Source organism: Hypanus sabinus, chromosome 4, assembly GCF_030144855.1.
Source record: "Hypanus sabinus isolate sHypSab1 chromosome 4, sHypSab1.hap1, whole genome shotgun sequence".
NCBI lineage: Eukaryota > Metazoa > Chordata > Chondrichthyes > Myliobatiformes > Dasyatidae > Hypanus > Hypanus sabinus.
In genome coordinates this window covers 26,060,123-26,072,580 of record NC_082709.1, presented here as the reverse complement: position 1 = coordinate 26,072,580, position 12,458 = coordinate 26,060,123, and the positions used below count along the sequence as shown (strand labels likewise).

Here is a 12,458-nt window from a genome sequence, read left to right as displayed (position 1 = left end):
AGAAAAATCCCACATGGACCAGAAAAATTATGACACTTTGACGTAACCACTCAATCATAGTAAGTCAATATTTATCTGAGTGTATCTAGCTGTGGTGAAACTTCAGCAAAACCACTGAAGCCAAAACCTACATTTTGCAAGTTACTTTGCCAACGGGAGCATCCCCCCCCCCCCCAGGTGGTCATCAGAAACGGAATGTAGGTATGACAACACTTATGGGGGAGGGAATTCAAGACAATGTGATAAATATCAAGATGAAATATTATTTGCCTGCCTTCATATTGAAGATGCTCTATAACTGGCAAAGTTAGGCAGAAAAAGTGTAATGAATATATTGCAATGGAGAGGGTAATGTGCTAGATTCTTTTTCATGACTGTTCTGTCTGAAAACATAATATTAAAAAGCAATATAACAGGAATATAACAGGAAGCAATATAACAGGAAGCGGCTAATTAAGGGGGTCTAGGCCTTACCTCTTTTTCTATCTTTAGCAATTTCTTGACAGCCACCTCTTTGCCTTGTGACAACCATGTTGCTCGGTAAACACTACCGAAGCTTCCTCCGCCGCAATTTTCATGAAATTGTAAATCGTCGAACTTGATTTGTAAAAATGATGTACTGGGGGACAACATTGCATAATGACCACTCCGGAATCTGAAAAAAACACGAAGTTATCAGATAAACAAATTGTCACTGAAATCGATAAACCTCCAACCAAACTGTCTCGTTACAAAGCATTACCTTAATTTCAATCTCAACAAATGTATTTCCTGATCGTGTCCGCGGCTTGATAACGAAAAAGGAATGATGTTCAATTTATTTTAAACATAATATAAACACTTCGGTCAAACCTCGTTTCTCCTTTCAAACTCGTGATGCTTTCGCTCAACAACACTGCAAAGGTGCTTCGGTACCCCTCAAGCCCATGGAAGACGTTATATTATGCAAGGGTTTGGCGCTGCCAGTGGACCTCCACGAGAAAAGCTGTTGTCACAGGTCACCAGGCTAAAAATAAAAAAAAACTCTAGCCACCGAGCATTTCCAACATCAGAAGTCTGACAGCTGTAGCCATTAGCGACTGGGATGATTGCTTGTTCGGGGTAACGTGGTGTCAGCTCGCAAGCTGGCCGCTGACCAAGGAATGCCCGGCACGTCGTGCCCGCAGAACCCGCAGCCCGAGTGCCCACCCCACATCTCTTTAACTCTGCCGTAAAACAATTGCAACCACTGACAAGAGTCAAACAAGTCACATTTTTTAAAAATTACACTAGAAGTATAAAACAATCATGGGAACAGGAAGGCGCCTGCAGGCGAATGTCACGTGAGATGGGGATAACTTGTTTGGGACCCCGGTCAGAAACTTCGTCCCATGGTGACCAGACAAACTCCACCGAAGTTTGCGCCGCCCACGCACCCTGACACCGAAGACAACGGCCCTCCCTGACCAAGACCACCACCGTCAGGCGGGCTCCATTTGGCTCCGTCTTGTACTTCCGGACTTCACAAACGCAAGGAGAGGGCCTCCCCTCGGGAAGAGGGGAGAGGCAGGACTCTTACCTCCGCTGTGCTTGCTTTGGTCTGTGAGTGGCAACGAAGACAGCCGAGGGGAGCGAGGACGCTGATTCCCGGCGATAGGCGGACTGACCTGCACCGAGAGCCCGCCCCTGACGGCGAGGGAGGCGGCGCCTCCTGCAGCCCTCCGAGCCGCTGCGATGGAGCCTTGCCCGAGCTTTCTGTTGGGACCCACGATCATGAACTGGCGTGTTGCCGGAAGTCCCCGGCTCGGCTTGGACTCCCAGCAGATGCACAAACTCCGCGGGTCAGGCAGATGCAATCGACGTTTCGGGTCGAAACCTTCGCCCTCATTTTGTAAAATATATTTCTATTCATCGACCACGTGAAATTCAGGATTAGGAAGACCGTGATGATATTTCTCAGTTTGTGCATAGTCAGAAATCCTGATATATTTGCTTCCATTGCCTTTATACAGAACCGCCTGAAATCAGATTATAAAACATATTTTCCTTTAGTTAATGTGGGAAAAATCCTTGCTCAAACTTCCAAGCACCACTTCCTGCAAACGTGCTGAAAATGGTAAAGTGTAGATTTATTATAATGATTTTTTTAACAAAATAAATTATAAAAATGGTCTAGAGAAACAACTGATACTCAATGAGAATCCAAAATCGAAAAGGGCCATTGGAGTCCTTCTATTTCCTCTTGGAGCAATCCAATTAATCAATACTTAATCCTGCATTTTCTGTATCTACATAACTGCATTTTCACCTTAATTATCCAATTCCATAGCGACAATCTTCCATCTTGATTTGCATTGTCAGGCAGTCTATTTTAAGTATAAGCCAACAAGATAGCAACGGGTACTGCAGGTGTCAAATCTGATTCTTTTGTTAATTAGTTTTAATGTGTGCCTTCTCATTAAGTGTATCAAAATATAAAAAAAATACAGTGGCTGGAAATCCTATGAATAACACAAAGTGTTGTAAGCACATAACAATCAGGCTGCATCTGTGGGGGAAGTTAATATACTGAAGCTCAAAGTTAAAAGTTAACTTATTATCAGAGTACATGTATGTCACCATATACAACTCTGAGATTCATTTTCTTGTGGGCATTCACGGTAAATACAAGAAACACAGTAGTCAATATGAGACCATACCCTACATTTGAGACAAACAATCAATGTGCAAAAGACAACAAACTGTGCACATAACAAAAAGAAAACAAAACAATAAATATCAAGAACATGAGATGACAATCCTTGAAAGTGGGTCCATAGCTTGTGGGAACAGTTCAGTGTTGGAGCAAGTGAAGCTATCCTCTCTGGTTCAAGAGCCTGGTGGTTGAGGGGTAATAACTCTTCCTGAACCTGGTGTTGCAGGTCCTGAAGCTCCTGTACCTTCTACCTATGAAAGTAGTAAGAAGAGAGCATAGCCTGGATGGTGGGGGTCTTTGATAATGTATGCTGCTTTCCTGCGACAATGCTCCCTGTCGATGTGCTCAGTGGAGGGGAGGATTTTACCTGTGATGGGTTGGGCCGTATCCATTACTTTTTGTATGCTTTTCCAGAGAAGGGCATTGGTGTTTCCATACCAGGCCATGAAGCAACCAGTCAATATACTCTGCACCACAAATCTATAGAAGTTTGGCAAAGTTTTAAATGAGATATCTTCACAAACTTCTAAAGAAGTAGAGGCTGCCGTGCTTTCTTCATAATGGCACTTGCGTGGTGGGCCCAGCACAGATCCTCTGAAATGGTAACACCGAGGAACGTAAAGTTGCTGACCCTCCCTCTCCACCTCTGATCCCTTGATGAGAACGAGCTCATGGATGTCCGGTTTCCTCTTCCTGAAATCAATAATTACCTCCTTGGTCTTGCTGACATTGACTGAGAGGTTGTTGTTGTGGCACCACTCAGCCAGAATTACCCAGTCTTTGCCAACAGCATTTCCCAGACCCATGGCCTCCATTGCCAAGAAGGGCAAGGGCAGCAGGCACATGACAACACCACCATCTGCAAGGTCTTCTCCATCATGCATCATCCTGACTTGGAAATCCATCACTAGTCTTCTTCATCACTGGGTCTAAATCCTCGAAGTCCTTGCCTACGAAGCACCATGAGAGCACCTTATGGATTGCAGTGAGTCAAAAAATAGCTCACTACTATCTTCACCAGGGCAACTAGGGATGACTTTCTGGTGAGGCTCAGATTCTGATGATGAATATGAAGAAAGCATGTTCATTGCCACATACTTCCAAGGACAGAATAATGAAGTCAATGTTCCATTTTATGAACCTTCCAATTTTCTCAATTTTACATTTTCTGAAAACTTCCTCACCGTCAATGTTAAAATCACAAACAAGAGAAAATCTGCAGATGCTGGAAATCTGAGCAACACACACAAAATGCTGGAGGAACCCAGCAGGTCAGGCAGCATCTATGGAAAAGGGTAAACAGCCGATGCTTCTGGTCAAGACCCTTCATCAGGACCGGAAAAAAAGATGAGAAGTCAGAGTAAGAAGTTGGGAGGAGGGAAGGGATCAATGTTAAAGTTACTGGCTTGTAAAATCCAGATTTACTTCTTCCCTTAAAGATGAAAATGTCTAAATATCTTTCAGGGTGGTGAATCAATGGCACATGTAAGGATTTTGTTGACTCACGGCATGCAGTGCCCCCCTCCCCAGCGACTCTTTAAACACCACCCATAATAGAAAGGTACCTTACGATTATCTTCACTGCCAAATGAAGCAGCCAATGAGCAGAGAGATGTTTTCACACTCACTTGGCACCAGGTGTACAGCTGTGAGACCCCGTGAAATTGCATGATATGTTTTAAAGTCCACGCAGACCTGGTATTACATTAGTATTTGTATAGTAACTGATTGGGCCAGATAGAATTGGCTTCGCTTTGCATATATTTTTCTTCTGTGGTCTGTGAATGATCATTGGATACTCACTGATATTAACGGTAAATATTGTATGTGGTTTAGTGCCTCCATGTACATCTACTTCTTCACAATAGACATAGTTTATTAATGTTAATACAATTATGTTATTTAAGTTAATTGGTAAGATATTTTTTAATAGTGTTTTCATAATTTTTCAGCTTGTTTTAGAATGTCAGATACGCCAGGAAAGAAATTAAGATATTCAAATGATGGGAGAAGTGGCAGAGATTTTCAAGAGTGATGCAGTGAGAGATGATTAACATAACTTAAAAGGATCATTTATGAATACAAAACCCCTTATAATCTCTTGTTCACATTTCTTAAGTTATATATGTGGTACAATCACAATACAATTTAGAAATCATATTATTTTTTAATTATCTTTTTAAAAGATTAATGTTAATAATTTTTGAACAGGTTTTCTAAAATGCCTAATTTATTTCAATCTGTCTCTGTTATACTTTAAAACAATGAATATGCATAAATAACCATATAACCATATAATAATCACAGCACGGAAACAGGCCATCTTGGCCCTCCTAGTCCGTGCCGAACTCTTAATCTCACCTAGTCCCACCTACCCGCACTCAGCCCATAACCCTCCACTCCTTTCCTGTCCATATACCTATCCAATTTTACCTTAAATGACACAACTGAACTGGCCTCTACTACTTCTACAGGAAGCTCATTCCACACAGCTATCACTCTCTGAGTAAAGAAATACCCCCTTGTGTTTCCCTTAAACTTCTGCCCCCTAACTCTCAAATCATGTGATAACTGCTCATCACTGCTGCTAAATCAAATAGTGTCTAACAAAGATTTGAAAATTATGAACAGTACTTTTAGTCCGTGAGCCAGTAGGGTTGGTTGGTACCATTTGAGGGGAATAATGCTCATAGTGATTTTTGGCAAGGTATACGTCTCTGGAGTTAGAAAATATGTGATAGCATTGCACCAGTGGTGGCTTTATGTGTGTCATCATGCATTTTACAATACTACCCCAAAATAAGCGTTTCTGAAAAGTGGCTAATATAAAGTATTACATAAATATTCAACCTAGTAGTATTTTGTCATCAGTGATCCCTCAACATTGAAATGTCACAATGATAGCTGAGTTCAAGCACTTTTCATCAACTGTTGTTATAAAATTCTACATTGAAAACTATGTCATTGGTGTCACTCAGTGCCCAATTTCAGCAGAGTGAAGCATTTCATTTTTAGAAAAAATATTTGTCTGTTGTTTATTTTGGAAAAGTCAATAAAAACTGTAGGACACATAGAATCACATGGATTTGTAGAGAATTTATTCAGGAATTCAACCAAGTAATCACTTATTGTATTCTGTATATTCCATATTAACATCAGTACAGCAGAAAATGTTACCCCCCCCCCCACCAAAGATTTAAAAAAACCTCATTTGGAGAGATTTCTGGAGTTTTATCAATGTCATGATATTTTCCATATTGTTGTATCAAATCAAAATGATCTTAAGTTTTTATCATAGCATATAGAATTACAGTACAATAATTCAAATGGGTTACACATGGCCATAACCTAGGCCCCATTTGGTTGTAAAATGAATATATTTAATCAAATACTGTTTTCCATAATTTCATAACCTATTAATAATCATAATAATTTTCCAAGTCTTCCACATCTTCATCTGAAATTTCCACACTCTAAGGTGGATGCCTGGTTCTCACAGTCTGCCAGTCTACACATGTCAGTACACCCGAGGCCATTTGCAACACACATACACCTTGGGAGTGAACATTTTTTTGGACAGTTTCAGGCCAGTAGATCCAGGATGGAATCGGGTGCTGGCTGGCCTTCCATCCAGTGCACCACCAACTGTTCAGCTTCCTCTTCTCTCTCCATCTTCCATCCTCTGCCAACAGGGCTTGGCACTTGTGGGTCCTTCTCCAAACATCTTCTCCATATACCAGCCTGGTAGTTGGCTCACTGTGCATGTTTTGTTAAGCAGTCCTTGCATGGTGGGAGTTGATGGCTTTTGATTTCACCTTTTTTGGCACAGAAAAGGTGATACCTGAGCTCATTGACCTTGGTGGTCAATGCTTTTGGGGCGTACAGGAGACATGTAAATGCTTCCAGTTTGTCCATCAGTTCTGGGGAGAGGTCCCATTGCTGACCCAACTCTAAGAATGTGCCCTGAGTTTCCCTGTTGCTGGTCAGAAGTTTTAGGGCACTTGTCTTCCCTTTGCCTGCTTACAGTGTCACATCCTGCAACCCGATGAGAGCCCTACAAACCTCTATGCCAACAGTAGCCGCAACCTTCCTGGTGTCTACAAGCCTTGTACGGGTTCTAGTGCCACACATCTGGAACAATGGGGCCTCAATCTTGTCACAAAATGCTAAAGATATCCATGTCTTCTGAGCAGATCACTACAGACTGGTATCCCTCTCTTGTGGCATGGGCAGCATGGAGAAGTAGGTGGCCATCTGCTTCTTCTTGTTGACACGGAAGAGCTGACACCTCCTCACTGTCTTGAGATGTGATTCTGTAACATCTGTCATTCACAGTTGTATACAGAACCTTCTCCTGTAGCTTTGCTCTGTACTCTGCTTCCTCCATTCATGGACTATGAAGCTAATGAGACTATTTTTGTTACTGACTTTGGGCAGGAAGCCTCCACTGCCTCATCATCTGTGTGCCTGTGATACCTTGCAACTCATGACCAGTCTCTTCACCCCATAGAGATCTTTCACTATTCTTGATAGAGTTCTCCTTGTATGTGTCGAACACGACATCTATTCTTCTACTCTGACTGCCTTCCCTCAGAGCCATACCCAGAATTGTTGTGGCAACATCTCTGAAAGTAACGTGATCACCTTTCACTCTTTGGACCAAGTTCATTCCAGCAGCCACTGTAGCAGAGTTTCCTGGGAGTTGCTCTTCTACTGCTACATTTTTCTGCAAGGTTGTGGCTAAAGTGGCTTTATTTGTCTTTCTCAGCAATCCTTCTGGTGTGGACAGGGCCCAGGGCAATGGTCCAAGGGGATGATAAAGGATATCCTCCATACGTAGACTGCGCTCTTGTGCCATCACTATGATGCGGCCGAACGAAGACCTGTCTGCTTTCAAGATGATCGACCTCCCATTTGACTTCACTTCTCTCTTCTTACACATATCACTGAATGTTTTCAGCTTGTTGGTTTTCATTGGGTCATGGAATTTCTTTGCAGGTGGGTCTTCCTCTAGTCTCTCATCCTTGAAGGTTGCATAGCATTGCTCACCAATCTCATATGCCTTCATCAGGTCAGAGGCAATGTCCTTGGGGGCTGCCTTTGCTGTAAGGATACTGATGAGGTCCTGCTTTTCTGCAAATGGGTTGACCCATTCATGTATGAGGCTAACCACTGCTGAAATGTTTCCTTATCCTTCTGGATTCTTGGCCGCTGTAGCTCTGCACGACAAAGGTCTGATTTGCTGCCTTGCACCATCTCCTTTAACTGTCCCAGGAATGCACTGCGGTGTCCAGCTGTTGTGTAGTAACACTTGATAGCTCCAGCATTCAGGCTGAACCGTGATGTGCCTCCAGGAGTCTGTGTGTCTTTGTTCACTGTGGCTTCAATAGCCTGGTCCACAGGGATCTACCCAAAGGGGTTGTTACTTGACAGCTGAACTGAGAATTGGCCTGTCTTGAAGGCCTTATACACAGGAGGATTCTTCTCTGGGAGGTTCATCATCTGAGCAAAGTAAGGAGACAGGTACCTGGCATAATTCATCTTATCACAGGCAAAGCACCATGGGGCTCATGGTTCTTATAGCATGGAGGTTACCATGCAAGCTACCACCGCTGCAATGCTATCACATATTTTCTAGCACTAGGGGTGTATACCTTGCCAAAAATCACTATAAGAATTATTCCCCCCCCCCCCCCCCCGATGGTATCAGTGGCCCAAATTTGGGGTCCTGGCTCACAGACTACTTTGGAATTGATACCCCTTCTTCATTCAGCAATCCTTGATGGATCCCATTCAGATCGTGTGGTATGGTACTTGGAGTTCCATCCACTTTTCCAGTGCTTCCTCTAAAGCAGGGGTTCCCAACCTTCTTTATGCCATGGACCAATACCATTTAGCAAGAGGTCCATGGACCCCAAGTTGGGAACCCCTGATTTACAGTGGAGGATCAATACTGAGGGGATGGGATAAGAGTTGGTGGTGAAAATCCCCAGTCATCTGGAGTCACTGAGTCAAAGAAATGTTGATTTGTTGATGTGCTAAACATCCCCCTTTTTTTTAAAAAGAAAGGCATTAAGTTACAGGGATAGAATCCCTGGAAGCAACACTTGATTGCATCACTAATTGGACCTGGGCTCACTGCAATTTGCCTATTGCCACAACGGCAGATGCAATCTCAATGGCTCTCTACACGGCTTTAGACCACCTGGACAACACAAACACCTACGTCAGGATGCTGTTCATTGACTATAGCTCAGCATTTAATACCATCATTCCCATAACCCTCATTGAGAAGTTACAGAACCTGGGCCTCTGTACCTCCCTCTGCAATTAGATCTTCAACTTCCTAACCAAAAGACACAATCTATATGGATTGGTGGTAATATCTCCTCCTCACTGATGATCAACACTGGTGCACCTCAGGGGTGTGTGCTTAGCCCACTGCTCTATTCTCTCTATATCCATGACTGTGTGGCTAAGTATAGCTTACAGTGTAAATAAGTTTGCTGATGATACAACCATTGTTGGTGGAATCTCAGAAGGAGCCGAGATGGTGTACAGGAGTGAAATATACCAACTAGTCGAGTGATGTCACATCAACAACTTTGCGTCAGTAAGATGAAAGAGCTGATCATGGACTTCAGGAAGGGTGAGATGAAGGAACACATACCAATCCTCATAAGAGGGATCAGAAGTGGAGGGAGTGAGCAGTTTCAAGTTCCTGGGTGTCAAGATCTCTGAGGACCTAACCTGGTCCCAACATATTGATGCAGTTATAAGATTTAGTACAGTATGTCAACAAAAATACTCAAAAACTTCTACAGATGTATCGTGGAGAATATTCTGATAGGTTGGATCACTGTCTGTTATGAGGGGCGGGGGGAGCTACTGCATGGGACCGAAAGAAGCTGCAGAGTGTTGTAAATTTAGTCAGCTCCATCTTGGGTACCAGCCTACAAAGTACCCAGGACATCTTCAAGGTCCGGTGTCTCAGAAAGGCAGTGTCCATCATTAAGGACATCCAGCACCCAGGGCATGCACTTTTCTCACTGTTACCATCAGGAAGGAGGTACAGAAGCCTAAAGGCACACACTCAGCGATTCAGGATCAGCTTCTTCCCCTCTGCCATCTGATTCCTAAATGGATATTGAACCCATGAACCTAACATTTTAAATATATATTATTATTTCTGTTTTTGCATGATTTTTAATCTTTTCAATATACACATACTGTAATTGGTTTACTTATTTATTATTTTTCTCTTCTTCTATATTATCATGTATTGCATTGAACTGCTGCTACTAAGTTAACAAATTTCACATCACATGCTGGTGATAATAACCTGATTCTGATTCTAAAGGTGGTGAAGACAAGATAGAATTCTAGGAAAGGAATAGGGAGGAGATGGGAGGTCAACAGAGGCTGAAGCTTAGAATATTTTGAGAATCTGAAAGAAAATTAAAGTTGAGGGGTTGATGTTTAAGATGTGAGACTCAAAGAGAGATCAGCATTAATATAGCTTTGCAATTTTGAGAGTGACGGCCAAAGTAAGTTAAGCCAAGTTCTGATGCACAAGGGCCAGCACCAGGGAGAATAATGGCTTTGCTTCCTGTACTCAGAGCAATGTTGCTTGGGGGAAAGATTGGAGAGAGGTGTAGTGGAGAATGCAGAAATTAAACATGACAATGCAAGAGAAAGAATGAAGCATAACTAACAGGAAATTGAATTGACTTCTTACATCTTCCACACGCGTGAGGAGTAAAAAGCTTTACGTTATGTCAAACCAGCATTAATTCATCAAACTAATTGGGGCAGGAGTCTGGAGTGCCAGGAAAACACACAAGAGAAACTTAAAGTTAACTAAGAATGGTTATGATTTGGCCTTAGAATGGGAAAAGGAATATAGTTTTCAAAACTGTATTAGTCTCTGTGATGTTTATAAACATTCTGACAGTATTGATACAAGGCACAGCCAATTAGAATGTATTAAAACTAAAATTAACCCACATACACCTTAAAATACATTATTTCAAATAGATATTGAAAAGCAACATCCAACACTTACCTTGGTTCTTCACAGATCCACCAGAATGCTGGATCTAGAAACAAATGCCCCAGAGGAGGGGCAGGAGAATTCCAACAGTGGAACCCTGCCAGGAAATTGGCCATGGAGCAAGGCCAGTTGGCTCTGAGCTGCCCAAGTGACAGCGGGGTCTCAAACCTAGCAATTACACTGAGAAATGCCAACAGTTCCATGATAAATAATTCCTATCGAGTACAATGGGCTTGTACAGTACTCACTGGACTAGGGAAAATCTACTTGTTTCATGGCTCCTGAGAGGCAGGAGGGAGGAAGCTGAAAAGAAAGAGCCTTCCTGATGGCCTAAATATTCTCAGAAAAACATATCCACTGCGAGACACGTCAGCCAATAAAAGGAAAGCAGGATGGCCAATGCAAGACTGAGCCAGTATCACAGAATGGTAAGTAAAGAGGCTTTGCCGAGCAGAGGCACAGGTAACGTTTCCTAAATCTCCATTTTAGTCTGAGAGTATTCAGGTGGCAGTATTGGGCAGTGGTGTGCCCATCCTGCAGGATGTGGGAGATCAGGGAGACTTCCTGAGGACCTGTGGGAATCGAGTCCCGACTGACCATGTGAAGGAGCTGGAGCTGGATGTCCCTAGGGTCATCCAAGATGCTGAGACTTTCCAAGAAAGGAGTTTTAGTGAGATGGTATTGTCACACCTAGGATACAGACAGGAAATAATCGGGCAAGCACCAGGAGAGGAGGAAGTAGTAGGCAGACAGTGTGAAATTTCTCAAGGCCATTCCTTTCTCAAATATTTGGGATAGTTTTGTGGGAGATGGGGGAATGAGGAGAAAACAGCAGTGGTTGGGTCTTTGGCACCAGGACTAGCTCTGAGATTCAGTAAGGAAGGGAGAATACAGACAGGACTCTAGTGATAGCTGGGGGGAGGATGGCGAGAGATTCTGTGGCTTAATTAGGTATTGTGGAGTGGTGTGGTACCTCCACCCCACCACGGTGCCAGGGTCCAGGGTGTCACAGAACATCCTTCGAGGGAGGGTGAGCCGCTAGAAGTTGTTGTGCATGTTGGTTTAAGAGGAGAACAGGACGGGGTCCTGTGGAGTGAATATAGGGTGCTAGGGAAGAAGTTAAAAGACAGGACCATGAGGGTAGTATTCTCTGGGTTACTACCACATCCCAGTAAGGATACAAATGGGAGGATATGGCAAATGAATCTGTGGCTGAAAAATTGATGTGGGGCAGGGATTCACATTTATGTTCTATTGGGATCTTTTCTGGAGCAGACATGACCTGTACACAAGGAACAAGTTACACCTGAATTGGAGGGGGTCAATATCCCAGCAGGTAGACTTGCTAGTACTCCTAAGTTGGAAGCCTAATGTCTGTGACTGAGAGTCCGGGGCAAGGACTGGAGGCCCAGAGGTGTCCTGTCCTGGGGTTGGAGGCCTGTCTGTGTGTGAGTGGGTAGGTGAGTGGTTGGGAGGGTGGGAAGTTATTGTCATTGCTGCTTGTGTAGTTCTGCTGAACATGGTTGACAGCAGAATGCGTGGCAATGCTTGCAGGCTGCCCCCAGCACATCCTGGGCTGTGTTGGTTGTTAACACAAGAGAACACATTTCACAAAATGCTGCTATGTTCATGTGATAAATAAATCTGAAGCTCAACCCGTGTGCTTATCTAAGAATCTCTTAAGTGTCTCTAATGCATCTGTCTCTACCCTCTCCACTGGCAGCGCATTCC

At 43.2% G+C, this 12,458-nt stretch overlaps 1 protein-coding gene across 7 annotated transcripts in view; it reads right to left on the bottom strand.

The window, feature by feature from the left end:
* The window catches only part of LOC132392587 (mitogen-activated protein kinase kinase kinase 20-like), a 130,891-nt gene extending 128,797 nt beyond the window's left edge, over positions 1 to 2,094 (bottom strand). Inside the window, exons 1-3 of one of the 7 annotated variants that reach the window (XM_059966660.1) lie at positions 1,559 to 1,664; positions 853 to 1,006; positions 475 to 655 (exon numbers count right to left, since the gene is read on the bottom strand). In XM_059966660.1, coding sequence (XP_059822643.1) covers positions 475 to 633 — 159 coding nt within the window. In that variant the 5' untranslated portion in view covers positions 634 to 655; positions 853 to 1,006; positions 1,559 to 1,664. The other 6 variants (XM_059966661.1, XM_059966662.1, XM_059966665.1 and 3 more) reach the window with 6 other exon arrangements.
* Positions 2,095 to 12,458: the final 10,364 nt, after the last annotated feature.